Source organism: Rhinoraja longicauda, chromosome 16 (assembly GCF_053455715.1).
Source record: "Rhinoraja longicauda isolate Sanriku21f chromosome 16, sRhiLon1.1, whole genome shotgun sequence".
Taxonomy (NCBI): Eukaryota; Metazoa; Chordata; class Chondrichthyes; order Rajiformes; family Arhynchobatidae; genus Rhinoraja; species Rhinoraja longicauda.
In genome coordinates this window covers 37,537,379-37,560,297 of record NC_135968.1, presented here as the reverse complement: position 1 = coordinate 37,560,297, position 22,919 = coordinate 37,537,379, and the positions used below count along the sequence as shown (strand labels likewise).

At 41.9% G+C, this 22,919-nt stretch overlaps 1 protein-coding gene across 1 annotated transcript in view; it reads right to left on the bottom strand.

Moving 5' to 3' along the window:
* The window catches only part of LOC144600964 (methylated-DNA--protein-cysteine methyltransferase-like), a 299,188-nt gene that overhangs the window by 25,127 nt on the left and 251,142 nt on the right, over positions 1 to 22,919 (bottom strand). Inside the window, exon 5 of the mRNA XM_078412869.1 lies at positions 905 to 1,044. Coding sequence (XP_078268995.1) covers positions 905 to 1,044 — 140 coding nt within the window. The remainder of the gene's footprint in view (positions 1 to 904; positions 1,045 to 22,919) is intronic.

The following is a 22,919-nucleotide window of genomic DNA, read 5'->3' as shown; positions in this document are numbered from 1 at the left end:
AAGCTTTTAGTTCAGTTCAGTTTAGTTTATTGTCACGTGTACTGAGGTACAGTGAAAAGCTTTTGTTGCCAGCTAACCAGTCAGCGGAAAGACAATACATGATTACAATTGAGCCATTCGCAGTGTACAGATGTATGATAAGGGAATAACTTTTAGTGCAAGGTAAAGCCAGTAAAGTACAATCAAAGATAGTCCAAGAGTCCCCGATGAGGTAGATGGTAGTTTAGGACTGCTCTCTGGTTGCGGTAGGATGGTTCAGTTGCCTGATAATTAACTTTAATTATAAAGGGCAGAAAACAAGTATAGAGTCAGAGAGTGATACAGTGTGGAAACAGGCCCTTCGCCCAAGTTGCCCTCACTGGCCAACATGTCCCAGCTACACTAGTCCCACCTGCCAGCATTTGGTCCATATACCTCCAAACCTGTCCTATCCATGTACCTGTCTAACTGTTTCTTAAATGTTGGGATCTCCCTGTCTCAACTACCTCCTCTGGCAGCTTGTTCCATACACCCACCACCCTTTGTGTGAAAAAGTTACCTCTCACATTCCTATTGAATCTTTTTCCCCTTCATCTTAAACATATGTCCTCTGGTCCCCGATTCACCTACTCTGGGCAAGAGACTCTGTGCATCTTTCCGACCTGTTCCTCTCATGATCTTATACACAAGTCTGCAATCACAATTTCCCATTCCGGTTAAGGTCCCCTTTCAGGAGTTTGCACAATTTCAAAGTCATCTCCGCACACTGTTGATCTAAATAAGAAATACTTACAATGCAAATCTCGACAGTGAACTGTCCTGACTCACATTACATTTCTGAAAGCAAGATGGCCTCGCCCAAATTGCACCGACAAAACAGTTAGAAGTTTAGTTTCTCACCATATAAATATTGAGTTCAACTTACAGGGTTACTGATCATCGCTCCTCCCACTGCTCTTGCAGCTTTTGAATTGCCTGCAAGGGTTGCCAGCCGCTTGTAGGAAGCCATTTCTCCAAATTCCACGTCATTCATTAGGGTCCTCAGCACTTTGCAGGTGAAGGTAGCTGCAGAAAGCAACACAGAACAATGACCAGGTGCTTCGCCAAGGCACACCAACCAATTTGATATTAACGACTCTCCAGCCCTGTTCTGTCACTTGCCCAATAAGGTTCCAACTTGCATAGTTACTAATTTTCCTTAAACTTATTGAAAACACATCTGCCAGCTGCATTCAATAGTCTCTGAAATGGGTCCAATAACTCTGGTGTACAATTAAACCAAACGCCACCTATTAAAACGGACAACGGCAGAAAGTGTTAGAAACATTCAGCGGGTCAGGCAGTGTCTGTGGAAAGACAAGCAGAGTTTGAGGTTGAAGTCTTTTTTTATCAGAACCTGAAAAGAGAGGAGTTGAAGATTAAAGGGGCACCTTCATCAGATAGACTGCAGCAGAATGAGAAGGCAGCACACCGCCACCTTATTATGGATGAGCGGGAATCTACACTAAATGTTGTCCGTGCCACCAAAGCCCAGGCTCTGAAAAATGAATACATTTTAAAACTCTACTGTCGGAGACGAAACCTTAGTGTGGACCTAATAGGCCACATCTCCCCTTCCATTGGACACTAGCAGCAGCACATAACTCAGCAATGCCATGCAAGTGCATACTGCTGTCGTTCATGGCCATAGATTATTGCATGCATCGGGCCGAGCAATGGTCTGTACAATCTGCCCTCCTAAATATACCTCGGTTTACTGAGATGCTTTTCATTTGGATAGGCAATGATTCTGTAGCATACAATTATGCTGCCCTTATCAGCAAGAACACTTTCCTCTAAAAATAAAATCGGAGGCCTTCTACGAACAACATCCAATCCCTGTGGTAACATTCTGTGGGATTGCTAACTCGAGCAAAATGAATGCACAACTGAATAACTGATGGCAACGAGGAATGTGGTGTTTTCATTTACGAATTGGGTCTGTGAAGTCTACTTTATGGTGACTTTTATTTTAGCACTGTAGCCAATTGGATCATCTGAGTCATTGACAGAAGGTAAAGCAAGACACAACTGCTACGAATGGATACATAGGATTACAGGTCACACTTGTGATAGTTCTTCATGAACAGTCTGCAGAAATGACTGCTTCGGTAAAAGATAAATAGAAAAGCCTGAAAATGCTCAACAGATGAGTCTGCAGTTCCATTCACTACATCATTTATGATGCACTGGAATCTCTAAGAACGAACGCTGTTCCTCGAGCTTAGATTGGGCTTCTCTCAATGTAAGAAGCCAAGGACAGTCATAAAATTGAAATTACAGGTATGGAGAAGTCTGGGGTCATGCTTACTGAAAGTAATGGGATGTTCCACTAAATATTGCACGGGTGCAATAAATGAGATAGCGAGCTAGACAGCATGGAAACAGGTCTTTGGCCCAGTGAGTCTGCACCTCCTATTGCCCACGTGTATTAACACGACACTAATCATATTTTATTTTCCCTTTCTTCTCATCAACTTTCCCAGATTCTACCTCTCACCTACACACTCGGGGCCATTTGCAGGAGCCTACAAAGCTGCATGTCTCTGGGGCATGGAAGAAAACCAGAGTAGCTCGGAGAAAGTCGTGTGCTGAGAGGAAGAACAAGAAAACTCCACACAGTCAGCACCCAGAGTTTGCAAATCAACCTGGAATACTGGAACCTCGAAGCAGCAACTCTACCAGCTGCACTATGCTCCCCTTTCCGAGAAGTCGTTGTCTCTGCAGAGTGCTTGGAGGCATGGACGGTGGAAAGGGAGCAGATAAAATAGCAGATTTACATCTCTGACGGTTGCCCAGATATGTTGCGCAATAGAAGGAGGGGAACTGTCCCTTGGAAAGCTGAAAACAGCAAGGAGGAAAATGAATTTGAAGGCATCATCACACTAGTGGTGTTGGAAATGGTGGAATGTAGACACTACCTGAATGGATAGTGAAGCCCATAGTTGCTTCTTCCTTATATTTCTGCACCACAGTTGCTCAGCATGTTGCCCTTTTACAATGATGGGGCTGTGAAGCAAACAGAGATCCTCCGGACTTAATACATGGTCTGCTGAACACTAACACACAACTGGTGGGCTCCAGTATACTCTACGTGGGAGCTTTATCACCACCATTCACATACTGTTGACATATGCTGAGACAGAGCACCAGGGGCATCATCCTCATCTGGTGATTAGACTTTTTTGCTGACAAGCCACCTTTGGCTTTCCAGGCAGCTGGTCCCAGTGAACTCTCAATGAAGGGACCAGGTGAATGGAATTGCTTTCAGCTCCAGCATCGAGCAATGTTGATGTATTATTCCTGGGAACATTAATTTGTTTTTCTAATGAGTAATTCCACTGATGAGAATGACTGTAACATGTCCCCTTCTTCATTCAGTCTCAATATCAGTGACAACTTGTGCAAACATTTATAGAAACAACACACGGAGCCACTTCCATGGTATTACAGCTGGTGAGAGCATAAGTGGTTCAATCTGTGCACTTATTTGTGACATAATCAGATCATAAATGCATTATGACACACCCAGGGAGACAGAAAGAAACCTCTCCTTCCAAATATGCTTTTCGAACCACGCTGTACCACAGTACAGGAGCTCAAACTACACGCATGGATAATCACAACATGACACCTTTCACTGTCACGATATCTACTGTTGGTGAGAGAAATACCCCTCACATCCGATCTTCAACTTAAGAAAAGAAAACTGCAGGCCAGTGTTTCAACCTGTGCACTTGTGCTGTCCAATTTCATCACAACCTTTGAGATGTAGATGATTTGCCACATGTACCTGCCTGTGTTTTTGCACAGAACCAGCATCATTTCAATCCTCTTCCATATTCGCACAATCTTTCTATTCTCCATGTTTTTAAACAGGGCCCCATATTCCACAGAATTGTTTTGACCGTAATTTCATGGTGAAACTTTGACCAATTTGTGGCAATAGAGGGGCAATTATGACTTTCGTCAATTATTTTAAAAGGAACCAACTGTGACTAATAAGACCTTTGCCCAGCATGGGCTAGAGTGATATATTACACCAAACAAGTCACTGTTATTCAGAACAATTAAAAACAGTCAAATCCGAAGTACTAGAAATACACATGTTTATTGAGATTTGCATGGTGATTAATATTTTGGTTGATCCCCTGAAATTACGCAGTACGGATCGTGTTTGAGTGGAAATAAAGGTCAACAATAAGACATGCTAAAGTACTGTTACACAAGGGGAGGAAAGTATTGAAACAGGGGAGGAAAGTAATAGAAGTTAAACATGGGTGCTGACCTGGGGTGCTGTCTGTGCAGAGTTTGTACGTTCTCCCCGTGACCACGTGGGTTTTCCCCGAGATCTTCAGTTTTCTCCCACACTTCAAAGATGTGCAGGTTTGTAGGTTAATTGGCTTGGTATCAATGTAAATTGTCCCTAATGTGTGTATCATAGTGTTAATGTCCGGGGATCGCTGGTCGGTGCAGACTCGGTGGGTCGAAGGGCCTGTTTCGGTATTGCTAAACTAAACTAAAACTAAAGCATCGATAGGGAAGATAGTCAAAATCTTTCACCCATGATGGTACCAAACAAGAGAGCACAGGTTTAAGATGAGGGGAAGGTATTTTGAAGAGGATCAAAGGTATATGTTTTCCATCTGGAACTCGCTGCCAGAGGAGGTGGTGGAATCAGATACAGTAACTATGTTTTAAAGACATTTAAATACACAAGACACGGATAGAAACAGACCTCATGTGAGAAAGTGAATTTCATATAAATGGGCATAAAAAAGGTCAAACACAAAAAATGAGAAGAAAACTAATGAAAAAGGATTGCATGCATTTATTTCACACCTTCTAAGGGTCTTTACTATATGTTCAACGATGAAAGTGAATTTGGGTAACAATCCTGAAGCTAAAGAAATATTTTATTCCGCTCATTCCTTTGTGAACTCTCAACAATGTGTCTTTACAGATTTGGAAAACATTGAACACGATTATGTAGATGTGGGAGGGGAGGGGAGGGGAGGGGAGGGAGGGGAGGGGAGGGAGGGGAATGCAGATTCATTATAATAACATGTGTTTGCAACATTTTTCAACAGAAATCGTGTGAATGACCAACATCGAGTTTTTGACGAAGTGAAGAATCTTAGCCTGGATATTGGACATTGCATTTGCCTGATTCCTTAAAAGGGGCAATGGCTTGCTGTCATCCAAAGCACGTCCTAAAAGTCTGCAGTGCATGTGGTATAACAGTCTTTATCAGTAGCGTAGACTTCACGTGGTGAAAGAACTCACAACCTACTGATGATCAAAAAGTATGTAGGAAAATAACTGCAGATGCTAGTTCAAATCGAAGGTAGACACAAAATTCTGGAGTAACTCAGCGGGTCAGGCGGCATCTCGGGAGAGAAGGATTGGGTCGTCGAAGAGAGAAGGATGACTTCTTCAAAGTAGACATACCTTGAGGAGAATTCGCAGTGGAGCGGCAAGATGTGCAGAAAAATAACTGCAGATGCTGGTTCAAATGGAAGGTAGACACAAAATGCTGGAGTGTGAAGTCTGAAGAAGGGTCTCGACCCGAAATGTCACCCATTCCTTCTCTCCTGAGATGCCACCTGACCCGCTGAGTTACTCCAGCATTTCCACCAATGATCCAATGTAGGAATGCTACAGGAGTGTAAACCGGGACGACCTCCAAGAATTAGAGGTGATGCTCAAGATTCAGAGTACAAAAATGGTCAATGAGTGATAAATGCAATATGTAGGCCTTCTTTCTGTCTGCATTGTCTTCTTAAAATAGAAAAGATCATAGCAAAATCAGTAAGGCCTTGCTTTTATTCCTTGATTTGTTTTCATTTACAATCTACTGTGTCCCCACTTTCCTCTCAGAACTGCTGAAGTCAAATGTTTTGCTAATATCTTATCAAACTCAAATTGGGACAATCTTCACTTTTCTTCCCCTCATTTCGCCATTTTAAACTCATTTTACAGGTTATAAAATCCATCAGATGCCTCTTCTTCAGTAAGAACAGGCGTGCTTTTAACCTTTAATAACTGTGCTCCACTCTTTCCATTGGCGAGACTTGTAAAAAAGACTTTTGCTGTCTCCAGTGAACCACCCTGACTAAAGGATTATCATGCAGAACATCAACCATCCTTTTTGTTTCATGTCTTGTCAGAATCCTTGTGCAGTTCTCCATCAATACAACACTGGGGAGAAGCAAATGACTGTGAACTGTGAAGAGGATGCTATGAGGATGCAGGGTGACTCGGATAGGTTTGGTGAGTGGGCAGATGCATGGCCGATGAAGTATAATGTGGATAAATGTGAGGTTATCCACTTTGGTGGCAAGAACAAGGCAGATTATTATCTGAATGGTGTCAGATTAGGAAAAGAGGACGTGCAACGAAACCTGGGTGTACATCAGTCACTGAAAGTAAGCATGCAGGTACAGCAGGCAGTGAAGAAAGCTAATGGCATGTTGGCCTTCATAACGAGAGGATTTGAGTATAGGAGCAAAGAGGTCCTTCTCCAGTTGTACAGGGCGCTGGTGAGACCACACCTGGAGTATTGTGTGCAGTTTTGCTCTCCTAATTTGAGGAAGGACATCCTTGCTATTGAGAGAGTGCAGCTTAGGTTCACGAGGTTAATTCTCGGGACTGACATATGAATAGTTTATAGTAAAAGCAATCAAATGAAACTGTCCATCTCAACAAAAAATTAGTTGTGCAAATGTATTCACAACTATTCCTGCCACTTCTTCAGACTGAAGAAGGGTCTCGACCCGAAACGTCACCCATTCCTTCTCTCCTGAGATGCTGCCTGACCTGCTGAGTTACTCCAGCATTTTGTGAATAAATCGATTTGTACCAGCATCTGCAGTTATTTTCTTATATCACCATCAGTAAAGTCAGAGGAGGTGTATTAGAAATGTTATACTAAGAAAGGTGTGGATTATGACATTTAAAATTCTTAATCACACTGTTCAACTTCAAACAATTTGACTTGCCACAATTAAATATCATTCCTGCTCGAATGTCTGATGAAAATGGGATAGAACAGGGACAAATATTAGCGTATGCAAACACAGCCATCAATATCTGAAAGGCTAAAATCCTTCAACTATAAAGAGAGGGGGAGAGAGAGAAACAAGAATGAGAGAGGAGGACAGAAAAGGTATTTTTAAAACATTATACAATGGGGTTCATGATCGTGAGACATATCAAAGATTTTTGCAGCCAATTGAATAACCTTTGAAATGTAATCACTGTTACAATTGACAATAATCTAAGATTAGCGAGGGAGGGGGGGGTCTCAGGAACAGTTCTATTAATACTTTTTTTCTTAAATACTCCAGGAATTAAAACAGCATGACATGATTTAGAAAGATCACGTGCGTGTAATTTAAAAGAAACTTTCCTGCTATAGCAAGCCCACAGAAAAGCAATCACAATATATCATCATAATTAACATGACCCGGGAATGGTGGCTTACAGAAAGTGAGTGAAATTAAAATGTGCAAGACAGCAGCAGTGAAACTCGTGTAAACAAAAGCCGTGAAAAGTTATTTTTGGCACCCTAACAGGAATTCTGAGTTTGAGTAAATAAGTGAAAATAATTGAATTTATTCTTTGTAACCTCAGACATCTATTCTGATGTTAATTGTCTATCAACAGATACATTTTCAAAATAGACCAGAACAAACAACATGCCAGGACTATAGTATGTGGGAGTTTATGTACAGAGAGAGAGAGAGTCGCTTATTCCCACAAATGTAGGATATGTTCCATTGAACCTCACTAATTCAGTTAGGGTATTAATCTGGAGTTTAGGCAAGTGAGGCTGTGGCATAAGGGAAAAGAAAGGACTTCATGGTAGTTTCATTCAGAATAAAATGTCGGTTCAGGAAAATGAGGCGTGCATATTTTGAAGGACGTGTGGGGTTGTAGGAGAGGCTAAGGATATCTCCAGCTGGGAGAGCTTAAAACCCAACGGAACGAACGGTAATTTCTCCAATTTTAGGTCATTATAAAGTCCTCCCCCCTCTCAGCATTAACCTGGATGTGGAAAATCCAGGCAGACTTTATGTCTGTCTTTGCAGAACGAGGAGATGGTGCAGAAATTGAAAAATTCAGAAGGATTATTGTGAAATAATAGTTACTATAGACACAGAGTTGGAAATGATGTGGGATTATCAACTTTGAAAGTGGAGAAGTTACCAAACCCAATGTCAATATTTCACAGAGATGTTGGTTTACAATTGGAACAATTGCTGCCCGACCCGCTAAGTTAGTCCCGCCCTTTGTGTCACTTTTTGAAAGTAGTTCATCGGCTGTTAAGTAAAAGTAGGGGAGGAAATATTTTTTCCAATCCTCTCCTGCGACAAGCATAATGCCAAGGGACAGGACGACTGCTAATATCACATTAGCAGGTTTAAAATAAAATTTTAAATAAAACCAGCAACGCTGGAAATGCTCAGCAGGTCAGGCAGCATCTGTGGAGAGGTAGCATTTCAGGCCCATTCGCCTTGGATGGAAAAGCTGAGGCAAGTAGAACAGATGTATTTAAAGGAAATCATGAGAGGGAGATGGGAAAATGGAACTGCTGTGAGAGTTAGATTAGGTTAAAGGGAATGATTGGTTGGATTGAATGAGCTGCTTCTGTGCTGTGCGTTCTATGTAATTCTATGTAAATGATTTAAAAATAATAGTCTATTTTATAAGTTTTACATTTTCTTTCAATTTCTTTAGCAGTTACACTGCACATTCAGTTCAAATTCTCTTAATGCAGTATTGATATAATATGTCAGTACTTTATTACACTTCAGCAGTTACTAACTTTACGGCATGGAACAATGCTATTACTTACTACCCAGTACATCACAGTTGGTATGAGTTGTGTTTCATTAAAGGTTAGGTGATAGATTGTGCATTTACAGCAGGACTTGAATAATGTTTGAGTAGATATTTCAAACGGTACAGTATTTAGAACCTCGAACTAAGTAGTGCCTGTCTATCAGAAAACATAATAACTTTATTGGAACAATCTGATTAATATTATGACCTTAAATGTGCTATAACTCAGTATAATCCATGTGTTATTAGAACAGGGTCATCGTAGGAATTAACTTTTTTGTTCATTAATTTACAAGGATTAGTAAAGGTCATAAGACAGCAAATCTATTTCAGTTTTTATGAATCTGTTTTCAAAACGTACTTAATTTGTGGCACCGGGGTGTCTTTGGGGTTAAGCAGAATTGTATGGCCCTCTAATTGCTTTCTATTCAGAGTAAATTCATTACATAATGTTCTCTTCAAAATTCATGAATCAATTTAACTGAAGAAACCACATTAACAGCTTTTGGTTCATTAGCACATGTAGTTCGGATACCAAATGACTGCTTGTAGGCTTTCTTTAGGCAAACAGATTTTGTTTACAATGATTACTTAAAAGGGATTTGTTCAAAAGCCAGTTTTAAAAAAAATGTATTAAAACTGTGACTGGTTTTAGAGTGGCTTTGGGAATCTGCCCTCTCGCCTTAATGAATATATATTATTGCAAAGAACTCTATTCCTGGTGCCAGGAACCAGCTCCAGGTTCCTTTGGATTTTAGACTCACTAGGGTAGCAGTCTTGGAACTTTACCAAACCCTTGAAATAAAATGAACAGTCTGTGTAAACACAACTGGAGCATAGAGTAGCTCTGAAAAACGGCCCGGAACTGATCCAAAAACATAATTTAAGAGAGAGGCTAAACTGCTATGGATATGACTACTGTCCAAATGTGACTGTACCTTTTACACTGCTCGTACAAATTTATCTGGTAACAATTACGAAAATAAATATTTGAAACCATTTAACTGAAGGCTGCCTAGAGCAAAAAAAACCCTGCAGAATATATGACAAATGACAGCCATCTCATATCAGTCTCATTGCCTTCTGACAAATGAGTTCTGACCATTTTCAATGGTATGGTAACAGAGAGGTTAAATTAATAGTATAGCAGCCAGAGTTCTGGACCATTGATCTAGAAACATGAATTTGAATCCCACTACAGCAGCTGGAGAATTTAAATTCAAGTAATTAAATAAATCTGGAATTAAAGCCATGTCAGAAATGGTAACCATGAAATTACCAGATTGTTGGAAAAAACAATACGGTTCAATGCTGCCCATCCGGGAAGGAAAAGTGCTTTCCTTCTTAGTCTGGCAACAAAGTGACTCCAGATCCACCAATATAGTTGGCTCTTAGCCTTCCCTCCAGTTCAGAGGCAACTAGGAGTGGACAACAACACATGGCAGCTTTGCTAGATGAAATGTGCAGGAAGGAACTGCAGATGCTGGTTTACACCGAAGATGGACACAAATTGCTGGAGTAACTCAGCGGGACAGGCAGCATCTCTGAAGAGTCTGAAGAAGGGTCTCAACCTGAAATGTCACTCGTTCTTTCTCCCCAGAGTTGCTGCCTGTCCCGCTGAGTTACTCCAGCATTTTGTGTCTATCTTCAGCATTGCTAGTGGTGGCTATGTTGCACGAATGAGTAAAAATAAATGTAAACTCTGCTGGTGCAGTTGGACTGAAGCTTCTGATAGGAGTCACCACTTTCCCCATGATGTATTAAATGAGCTAACACTTTTAACCTGCACTATCACCAGTCAGCTATGGCACCTGGCTCATAACATGTTAGAAGTGCTGAAAGAGCTCCAGTTCAGGACCAATGTAAGCAATGTCTGTGCAAAAGACCACAGAAGGGAAAAGGCCGCAAGAATACAAATGGCCGACAAGAAGGAGGAACAGCACCTTCAGCGTCTAATGCGCTGCTGCATGGCGTCATGAGATATTGATTGGTGATGATAATTTTCCACTTACTAAGTTCCTCATGTTGGCTGTATTGTCACAGGTAGGATGTGAGCGGAGGTTAAACCCTTCCCTACATGGAAGAAAACCTCTGAGAGGACCCATTACCAATTGTTATTACTCACCACCTGATAAAAATATTTAACAGACTCTGCATGCAGACTCCTACATGCTGATATAAATAGTTCTGGACCTCAGGGTTAAACAAACTGTGCACCCCCAGTCCCGACAGTCCAATTTAAATGGCTGCGATATATTCTATGAAATAATATTTATTTATTTATTAATCAATATTTATTGACATGGTCAATTCTTGAAAGAAAGTATTCATCTATTTTTTTTCTTTTTTCTTTCATATTAATTGCAATAAATCCTGTAAATCAAACAACACTTAATAGAGCTTTGGCAATGATATATTTAAAAAGCAACATATAATAATTACAAACATGCAATCAATGAAGCATTACGTAACTCACAAAACTACTGTTTTAACTGTTCTGTAGATATTGTGTACAGTAATGTGTGGATCCATTGCAGTCGAGGAGGTTTGAGGAGGTGCATGTGAACCTCTGTCTAACCTGGAAGGACTGCTGGATGGAAGGGAGAGAAGAGGTGTGAGACTCCCAACTCCTCATCACTAACCACTCCCTCCGCAACTCTTTGGCTCACTCACCCCTTTGCACCCAACCCACCTTCTCCCCAGGTACTTTCCCCTGCAACTGCAGTAGATATAACCACTGCCTGTACACCTCCAGCCACACTTCCACCAGGGAAGCCTCGCTCCTTTCCCAGTTGACACAGAGGTTCAAACGCATCTCCAAACCTCATTTACAACATCCGTTGCCCCCTCATTTACATCAGCGAGACCAAGCGGAGACTAGGCGGCCGTTTTGCCGAACACTTGCACACTGTCCACCTAGGCATGCTGGATCTTCCAGTTGCGAATCATTTTTCCCTCTCCTTCCCATTCCCAGACTGACTTTTCTGTCCTGGGCCTCCTTCCATTGCCGGAGTGCGGCCACACGCAAACTGGAGGAACATCGCCTCATATTCCGCTTGGGTAGCGTGCAACCAAATACAATAAACAATGAACTTTCCAATTTCAAGTAATACCCACTACCCATCTCTCCCCTCTTCCCTGTGACCCCCCCCCCCCCCCCGTCCCTGTGACCCCTACCCTGGTGCACACATATTCTTCCACCATCTCTCATCCTCCCTTCCCCTCCTTTGCACACACATCTTTGAGTGCCATAGGCTGCCCTCAGAAAACACTTCTCAATCTACTCATGAAACATTAATTAATTAAAAAAAAAAAAGAGAATAAATCTAAGTTCCTCATTTTCTACTGAGCTACAGGACCTTGCAAGGAGATGCTTCCATTGAAACAAGGATCATAGAGCATGGAAACAGGCCAACTGACCCTACTGGTCTATGTCAACCAGCGGTCACCTTTCCATATTAATCCAATCGCTCAGCACCTGCTCCATAGCCCAAGCAAGGGGTTCAAGTGCTCACCTGGACATTACTTAAATGTTCTCAGTAACTCAGCTTCAACCACTCCCTCAGGCAGTGTAGGTCAGGTACTTACTGTTCTCTGGATGAAGAAGGTTGCCTCACATCTGCTCTGAATCTTTTCCCTTTTATCTTGCACCCACGTCCTCTGGTTTTTATCTACCTCAGAAATGAGGAAAAATGTCCTGCAGTCTACCTTAGCGCTACCCGTATAATTTTATATACCTCAATCATGCCCCACTTAACCATCTTCTCTCCAGGGAGAAAAGACATTGCTTCTCCATGCTCTCCAAATAGATGAACTGCTTCATCCCAAACAATATCCTGGTGAATCTCCTCTCCACCCTCTCTAGTGCTGTCACATCCTTCCTATATCTTGGTGAGCAGAACAGTACACAGTGCTCCAGCTGATGTCCATTCAAGGCTTTAGAAAGTTGGAGCATAACCTCCCAACTCCTGTATTCAATGTCCCAACTAAGGAAAACCACCATCCCCATATACCATCCTCATCACATTATCCACCCGCGTTGCCAACCTCAATGATCTCTAGACTGTAACTTCAAGGTGCCTCAATACTCCCCAAGACCCCTGCATTCATAGTGCAGCCTCTTTAATGCTCCCAAACCGCATCACCTCACATTTGTCTGGATTAAACTCCATCTGCAATTTTTCCATCCCATTTCACTGACGCACTGAATCCTCTGGAGCCTAAGACGAACTCCACTATCAAAAACGCTGCCAATCTTCGTGTCATCCATGAACTTATTGATTTTGCTTCCCTTATCCAAGTAATTCACGTATAATACAAACAGAAAATGTCCCAGCATGGATCCATATGGAATACCACGAGACACGAGCATCCAATTGCAAACACAGCCCTCTGATATCACCTTCAGTGCACTATTGCCAAACCAATTTTTATCCAGTTTGCCAACTTGCCTAACTTTCTAAATCAGTCTCCCATGTGGGATCTCGTCAAAGACATTACTAAAGTCCATCTAAATGACATCTACAAACCTGCCCTCTGTGATGCACTTTGCTACCTCTTCAAAGAATTCAATCAGATTGGTACCTCCTTTTTATGTGTGAAGGAGCTCCTGTAGAGGAGCAAGCAGAGTCGCAGTTCTTGGCCAAATGTCATCCTTTCATTCATAAACCTAGATGTTAAGTGTCTCCAGGATATTCAACTTGAGGCATCACTGCCATGACCAATCTGTTCTTTATCCATCTGAACTTTCCAAGCAGAAACACTGATCATCGATTCGATGCCTTTCTTAATTTTCTTTGATGGGTCAATTGTGTCCTCCAAGCACTGTTGTACATGAGATCAACTGTCTGAGGAAATCAAACTTGGGAATTTCTGCTCTGCAATCAAAATGTTGCAGATGCTGGAAAACGGAATTGAAATGGACATGCTGCAGACACCAGCCAGGTTAGGCCACATCTGTGAAGCGAGAAACAAAGTTATATTTCAGGTTGATAGACCTTTCATCACACCCACACCTGATGAAAAGGTCATTGGCCTGAGATGTTAACTCCGTTCCTGTCTCTACTAATGCTACCAGAACGACTAACATTTCCAGCACATTTTATTTCAAACTTCTGAGCATTTTTTTAACGTCAGCTCAGTTCAGAGATACAGCGCGGAAGCAGGCCCTTCGGCCCAACAAGTCTATGCCAACTAGTGATCCACGCACATTTAATCTATCCTACACACACTGGGGGCAATTTACAATTTTACCAAGCCAATTCGCCTACAAATCTGTATGTCTTTGGAGTGAACGTCTTTGGAGCCCAGTTGTTTAATTTTGCCTAACCTATCCATATATTAATTCTACCACACAGGTTAGGATCAGATTACACTACAGAATTCATTTTACATATTAATTAGCTGGTTTCTAATGGTTACCAAAATATTTACGGGCTCTATATCATGCTCACACTTCTTTCATAGCCAGGTCTGCTCTGCTATGTTTTCCACCTCTGAGGAATTAGCATTCCACATCAGTGAGGTCTTTAGGCCGAGAGCTGGTGTAGACCACTTAAAATGTGGTTTTACAGACTTATGCCAGTCCCGCCTAGGATTCCAACCTCTGATTAATACATCTGTGTACTAAGCGATGAGCAAACGTTGTCATGTATTCTGTCATGCAGAAGTGGAAAAACAACAGCAAACCACCTCAGTGTTTTGTGCTGTTAGAACAACTTCCGTTAATTGCAATTATTTGCACAGGAAGAACAGACCATAAATGTGAAATTGGTTCCTTACATTGATCTGAAATATGTATGCTTGCTTTATTTCAATTTTTGTTGAGCAAGAACGGAGTTAGAAGACTGAAGTTAGACACACAAAATGCTGGCAGCGTCTCTGGAGAGAAGGAATGGGTGACGTTTTGGGTCGAGACCCTTCTTCAGTTTGAGTCCCGCTGAGTTACTCCAGCATTTTGTGTATCTCTTCGGTTTAAACCAGAATCTGCAGTTCCTTCTTACAGTTAGAAGACTGGGTTGACAAGCACTGTGTGTTGTTATTTTGATTACCTGGATAACATGGTGATCTTTTACTTTCCCTTTTCTTCTTCTTCTTAGGCTGTCCCCCACAGAGACCGTTCCCTCCGTAACTCCCTGGTCCACTCGTCCCTTCCTACCCAAACCACCCCAACCCCGGGCACTTTCCCCTGCAACCGCACTAGATGCAACACCTGTCCCTTTACCTCCCCCCTCAACTCCATTCAAGGACCCAAACAGTCTTTCCAGGTGAGACAAAGGTTCAATGCACCTCCTCCAACCTCATCTATTGCATCCGCTGCTCTAGATGTCAACTTATTTACATCGGCGAAACCAAGCGCAGGCTCGGCGATCGCTTCGCTGAACACCTGCGCTCGGTCCGCATTAACCAAACTGATCTCCCGGTGGCCGAGCACTTCAACTCCCCCTCCCATTTCCAGTCTGACCTTTCTGTCATGGGCCTCCTCCAATGCCATAGTGAGGCCCACCGGAAATTGGAGGAACAGCACCTCATATTTCGCCTCGGCAGCTTGCAGCCCAGTGGTATGAACATCGACTTCTCCAACTTTAGATAGTTCCTCTGTCCCTCTCTTCCCCTCCTCCCTCCCAGATCTCCCTCTATCTTCCTGTCTCCACCTATATCCTTCCTTTGTCCCGTCCCCCTGACATCAGTCTGAAGAAGGGTCTCGACCCAAAACGTCACCCATTCCTTCTCTCCCGAGATGCTGCCTGACCTGCTGAGTTACTCCAGCATTTTGTGAATAAATACCTTCGATTTGTACCAGCATCTGCAGTTATCTTCTTATACTACTGAGTATGCCTTGTTCCACAGTGGTTTTCGGGAGTTCGGAGGTGAATGAATGAACAACAGACTGTTCTACAGATGGGTTAGGAGGTGGCTGATGGGTTTGATCGATGTACTAAGCTGTTGGTTTTGTAAAGGAAATTGTAGCTACGCAAAATATTTCCATATTCAAACGAGAAGTCGTTTTCAATTATGAACTAATATGGCCATAACGACCTTTTAAACTATTGTTCAGAAAGAGTCTGGAAAAAATAAGCCTATGAGCATACTGTGGTTTGTGTATAATCAGATTTTTGAGGGAGGCCCAGGTTGAATTAATTAATTATTCATTAATCTTTGCAAATAAAAAAAAAGGTCAAAGTCTTTCCTGAGATATGCGCTTGGAAAAATATGTTCTAATGTTTGCCAGGGTTATGTCTATGATTAAATAAAGCATCACTGCCATTTTTGATTAATTAAATAATGTTTCTGGCAATCTTAAATTTTAGACTAGTTAACTCGCCAAGTGCAGAATTTTATTTGGTACTCTGAAAATACGTTTAGTCTCAATGAACTTCTAAATAAATAATTTTCTCTAAACACCCAGTTAAAGTTTAAAAGGAATTATTACTGATGCTTCTTTCTTTCAATGAGTAAAGGGGCTCGACATAATCTTTATTAATAAGACTGATTTATGCATTGTCAGGTTAAATATCACAAATGTAAAAAAACGGATCAATGTTTGGAATTATTTATTACACGCGCTTCCGCTTTAAGAAATGGAGGTTAGTCTTGTACTAATCTTGGGTGTAAATTTATGGAACCTTGATTGTCATAGCACGATTTAAGAACAGTCAACAATCCCACATGCTTGTGAAAGGTTGCTTGAGAAAAAAAAACATTGTTGTACCTCCTACTGGCCTAAGATTCGAGAAGCAAGGGAGAGATTGTGTCAGCTTTATTAGCAAACATGTCACGCTGCCTGAAAGCTTCTAAAAATATGCCTCTCCCTAAACTAGGACCGTGCCCCACAGTGACTCTGAGCTGCTTTCAGAGGAACCATATAATCAACGTAATTTGCTTTAACTTTAGGGAATATTTACAAAATCTAAAGGGGATAAATTTGATTGATATCTACCCATGTGACTTATTAGGCTTTGTCTAAAAAAGCCCCAAGGTACTGTTAAATAATTTTTCATTGATAATCATGCTGTCACCACTACCAGCCAACTTTTGAAGACCAACCCGACAGAGGAGCTAAGCCCCTTAATTTCTTAATAAATTATTCTTTACCATAGGATGGGGATTATGCCATGTATATAGCACATCATTACTGACAGAGCTGTCAGAAGGACAGGTGAAAGGAAAACTGGCAAGCTTTAATTTCTCTGCTGAGAAATACGGGGCTCTTTTGGGATTAATCTCTGTATCAGCATTGAGCCTTAGCCTCGGGGCAGCTGAGGAATTTAGAAGAAATTCCAACTGAATTTTGAGTGATGAAATCTAGCAAAAATTGCTCTGCTGACTTTGGTTCCCTCACCTATTCAAATGAGGAAAGCGCAGCTCAGGTAGAAATACTGGTAGGTGCTATTTAGCATTGTAGGTACCCTATTAATCATGAGCTGTGGATGATAAATGTATGGGAAGTACTTCAGACAGTGAAGAGTCCAAGTGCAACTACATCACTGGTACAGGAAAAAAAGAAAACTAAATGATGGTTTAATTTCATTAATTCCACAGAAATCCAAATCACTGTCCTACTATTTACAGGTGTGACAGACACAGATGTATACAGGCATGCACTGCCTTGTACTGAAGCAACTCTAAAGTATGCTTTACAGCATGTTCCATTTTGCAATCCTTAACAGTAAAAATTCTACAGAATTTACAATAATTTCTTTAGAATCTACTTTATTTCTGCAAAAAAAGCTCCATCAAACCACACCTGCATAATTGAATATATTAAATATGAAAAATTAATCTCTATTAGAAAGTTTGTGTAAAGTAAATTACCATACATGAATTTCCAACATTAGTTATTAGACTCATCGGTTATCAGAGTACCTCGATCAAATAAATACAGGAGAGTTTGTGATTAACTCTTTCACCACTGAACATTTTGTTCATCAAAAACCTTAAGAAACCAATCGTTTTTTATTTTGCTCTGCCTGAAAGGAGATGTTTGCATTCAAATGATGTTCTTTGCCTTTAATTATCTGTAAAAATAAATTTAGCTAAGGTTCTAATATCTAGCATAAAATAGAATTAGAAGGCTGTGCAGAATTGCACTGAAGAATTCTAGGATTTGCCCACTTCATAATCGTTCAATGGAAAAGTGCCCCAGAAATTCCTAAAGGATCATCCTCTATGGGCTGCAACCCCATGCTATCAGGTAAGCATCAGTTTAGCCAAGCATATTGCAAGTCCCACTATACCCACTGGTAACCCCATCAAACATGCTGCAAACTGTAAGTGCTTCGGCATAGCAAAAGCAAGTCGTATTTTCAGAACCAGCTTGGATGTAAGGCCTTTGTCAAGCCACACTCAACGGGAAAAAGGAGCAGCAAAGTTTTCAAACATCAGCACAGCCAAGGTTCTAATAGCCCACAGATCAAATGGTGGATGGTGTTAACTCTTAGCCAAAGGGTCATGAATGCCTAAAGTCGTCCCTTACCCAGAGGTGACATTCCAAAGACCCATCAGGTCTTGCCTAGGACACAAGGTCAACAATGGGTGGACGGCCTACAAAGAAGACCAATTCATAGCATTCATACAATCATTTATTTTCCCTTTGATGGATATTTTAATATTTGACCTTCTAGTAGGTTGGAGTGCAAACAGTATGTATCAGTTCACGGTATTTTGTTGCTCATTGATCTGCTGTGGCTGTCTTTTGGGTGCATCATTCAAACTGCACTATTTATCTACAGGATTTGGAATACAAATGCATCACAGATGTCGCCAGATATTCAAAAGGGGAGGGGGGATTACATATTTGAATAGACATGTTACTCCTGTGTACTTGAATTGTCGAGTACGAGGTGACAGCTCCAAGAATCCGCGCTCTGGGTGAGAGACAAGTTGACACCGACAAACTCACTCTGCTGAACTTTACCTTATTCTCTCCAATTATGAAGCAGAACGGATGACAGCTACATGGAAGCCCATGGCCCAGCACATCCTCCTCTTCCAGCAAGAGGGAACAGCATAACCAGAAACTGATATTGTTTTAAAGAAAAAGCTAGACAGATAAAGTATCCAGAATGTAGTCACAATTTAATGAAACGGCCGTCATAACGACTTGCTAATAGCACCGCAACCGAATCTATTTAGTTTATTTTAGAGATCCAGCGCGGAAACAAGCCCATCGGCCCATCGAGTTCGCGCCTACCAGCGATCCCATGCACACTAACACTATCCTAGGCCCACGAGGAACAGTTTACAATTATACCGAGCGATTTAGCCTACAAACCTGTACGTCCTTGGAGTGTGGGAGGAAACCGGAGATCCCAGAGAAAACCCATGCAGGTCACGGGGAGAACGTACAAACTCCATACACATCAGCACCCGTAGCCAGGATCGAACCCGGGTCTCTGGTGCGGTAAGGCAGCAACTCTACCGCTGCGCCACTGTTCCGCCCACAATACTGGTTGTTGGGAAGATTGGCATATCCGCATAATATTTGCCTGAAAACATGGTAGAATAAATCGCAGACATCCTGAGGGCACACTGCACAGCTTACCACAAAGTTACATTCCCAAGTGATGAGGTCCGGTGATTTTGAGACCCTATATTAAAACCAACATCTCATAATTACTGGGGTGGAGGCAACAGGTAAACATCAACATGAAGACCTCTGGAATACCCTGGGGGGAGTGATGCTCAGACCCTCCGTGCAGGAAGGAACTACTGGTTTAAACCGAAGATAGGCAGAAAAAGCTGGAGTAACTCAGCGGGTCAGACAGCATCTCTGGAGAAAAGGAATCGGTGACGTTTCGGGTCGAGACCCTTCTTCAGACCCACTGTTGGCTCATGCAGGCATAAGTACTCTTGAGCTCTGTGGTCCATCTGCTGCCAGGATCCACTTCCTTGGGCACATCGACAGGTGAATGGTGAAGGTGAACCCACCAGAGCTTTCACCAACTCAAAAACGAAGTTTACAGCAAGACACCTTTTCTGATCACTTGCACACCAACCTTCACCAAACATTCTGGATGCTGAGAGTCAATTGTGCAAGATATAGACTGCAGCATCAGTGTCCGGATAAAAAACAAACACAAATCAGAAGATCAGATCACTAGGCCTATGTCATCCTGGTAACATGGCGAATATGGGCTGCATTGAATTGCAGATGCATGGGGAACTGCATTGCTTGCTTATTTATTGAACCAGTGAGGCATCAGATCCCAAAATGCAGTTGTGATGAAATGCAGTCAATAATTCCAGTCTGATGCCCATTGTCCATTTCCTTTCAGAGATGTTGCCTGACCTGCTGAGTTCCTCCAGCAGTCTGTTTATTGCATTCTTCACTCCTGTCCTGATCTTACATATCACAGGGTGACTGAATCAATTCATATGGCTGGAGTGTATCTCAACAACTGACCATCATGCTTCGACACGTATTTTAATCTGACCCGTTTCTGTCAATGCTTGGCCTACGCATATGAAAAAAAGACTAGGTGATTGTTGGAGGTACTTGCATCAGAAGCAGAAAAGATTTTTTTTTTTTAAACACATTGTTTCCCTACAGTGACTCAGCTGGTCAGGCAGCATCTCTCGAGAACAAGGAAGGTGACTTTTCGGGTCCAGCACTTTGTGTCTTTTTTTGGAAAATTAGCATCTGCAGTTCATTTTGTTCACATCACCACCCTGCTGCATCTAGTGTAAGAAAATAACTGCAGATGCTGGTACAAATGGAAGGTATTTATTCAGAAAATGCTGGATTAACTCAGCAGGTCAGACAGCATCTCAGGAGAGAAGGAATGGGCGGCGTTTCGGGCCGAGACTACATCTGAACACTTTCTATTTATCAACTTTGACTGATGCAACAGAATGAGATCTGACCTCCTCCTTCAAACTGTGTCCCACACAAAAGACTCAAGTCTTCAATTTCCTCGCCTCAGGATCATTCCGATGCTGCTATTGATCTGTGCCACGCTTTGCTTTACACTGCCACACAAGTGATATAATTCAGACTCCAAAGCTCCATACTTAAGGAGACCAGACTTCAGTGATGAACACAGCCCATTCCACCATGGGTACTGACCTCCCCACCATCGAAGCGATCAATGAGGCAGCCAGCATCAACAAGGACCCACTCCACCCTGGCCAGGCTCTCATTGCACCCCTGCCATCGGGAGGAAGGTATAGGAGTCTGAAAACTGTAATGTTCAGGTCCAGGAGCATCTTCTTCCCAAAAACCAAAAGATTATTGAACACTACAAACACCAACTAAAGTTTGAACTACAAATGGTCTTGGTTGCAACTGGGGACTTTGAGTTATTTTTTAAATTTTGCACTGATATAAATATTTTTAATTTATTGGACTTTTTTTTGTTTGTTGATTATGTTATCTATTGAGTACTGTGTCAACAGACCTGCTGTACTGCTGCAAGTAAGAATTTCATTGTTCCGTTTCAATACATATGAAAATTAAACACTATTGACTCTCCACTCTCATCTACTTTTCCTTTAACCCGCACAATGAGGCAGACCTGAAGCTTTGCCAGACTTGCACCATTTCCCACAGTACCAGCACTCGTCTGAGATCTCCACAGTAGGGCAGAGCAGCTTAAAGAGCTGCTGCTTCACAGCACCAGAGCCCCCAGTTCAATCATGACCATGAGTCTTATCTGCAGCTGACTGGTGGAATCTTTGAGGAAACGATGACAAAATGGACAGAATAACAGACTGGATTAGTACAAGATTGGTGTAAATGGGTGAGCGATGGTCACTGTGGGCTCAGTGGGCCAAAGCGTCGGTTTCCATGATGTATCTCTCGCTCTCTCTCTCTCTCTCTCTCTCTCTCTCTCTCTCTCTCTGTCTCTTGAGCAATGTTTAGCCAGGAGCATAATAACAGGGGAAAGTGCTGGGAAATTCAGCAAGTCAGGCAGCATCTGTGGACGGTTGAAGACTTTCTGGTCAGAGTTGCTGCTAGAAGTGCCTGACAACCGCCCTGGGGGGGGGGGGGGGGTTTACCGTAACCAGTCTCCATCTCTCCTGCGTTTGCCCATTTCACCAACTCTCCGAGTCCTTTGCAGTGAAATCTGGAGCACATTCCATTTTTGCAGCCGCCCTTCCCACAGCACTGCTTAGGGAGGCTATAGCAACGTTGCTTGAATGCTGAATGCAGACCTCTAACTGCTGGTTCCCAAGACCACAGCAGCGCGGCTAAACATGTGCACATGGGCGATAATGCATCCATCCATTTGTAGGTATTGAACTGGAGAAACCGTACCAGCACACATTTAAACATTGCAGGACTGTTGAATATTGGCCACGTTAGAGTATCATGATTATACTTGCACTTTTAAAAACTGCATTGTGCATCTGGAAAGGGATCTTGGAGGACAACAGCTTGTTGAGGAATGGAGATTTTTTTTTCCCTCTAAAGTATGTAATAACCCTGGAAAATGAAGAGGGGGGTGGGGATAGTGCCACTGCTATTAGCAGGATGTGATAAAATATATTTGCATCAGTAGGTTTATTGCTTATAGAACTGCAAAAGTATGCCATGCACTCTGGAATTTATGAGAAACACTAATATCCACATAGTATCCATCTGATGTTAATAAATAAGACATAAAAATGTTTTTAAACAAATCTGTCAAAATATATTAGTACATACTTATACCATTAGCTGCAACTCCAGCTAAATTAACATCAGATGTATTTTAGAGAGCAGCAGAAACAATTCATCATAGAGGTACAAAACAACAGACACATGGTCATCAGGGTAATACAACACTATTGTAAATGCTCCATTAGTTTTATGGATTGTTAATCATAACCTAACATTTGCAACTGAAGACAATGCTCAATTGCAGTTTGCTTTCTCCAAAGATCTGACTTAATTTTGGAGAACAGATACCGAGAGAATTCTGCAAGGGGGTTAGTGAACTGGGTTTTTAAACAATAGTCACCCGTTTCCACATCAAATCAAGTTAGACAGGCATTTAAATGGGTGTCAAAACCAGGCATGTGGCTGCTTAAATAAGGAAATGGCAGGCAAATTGCAGCGCGAGGCATTGTTT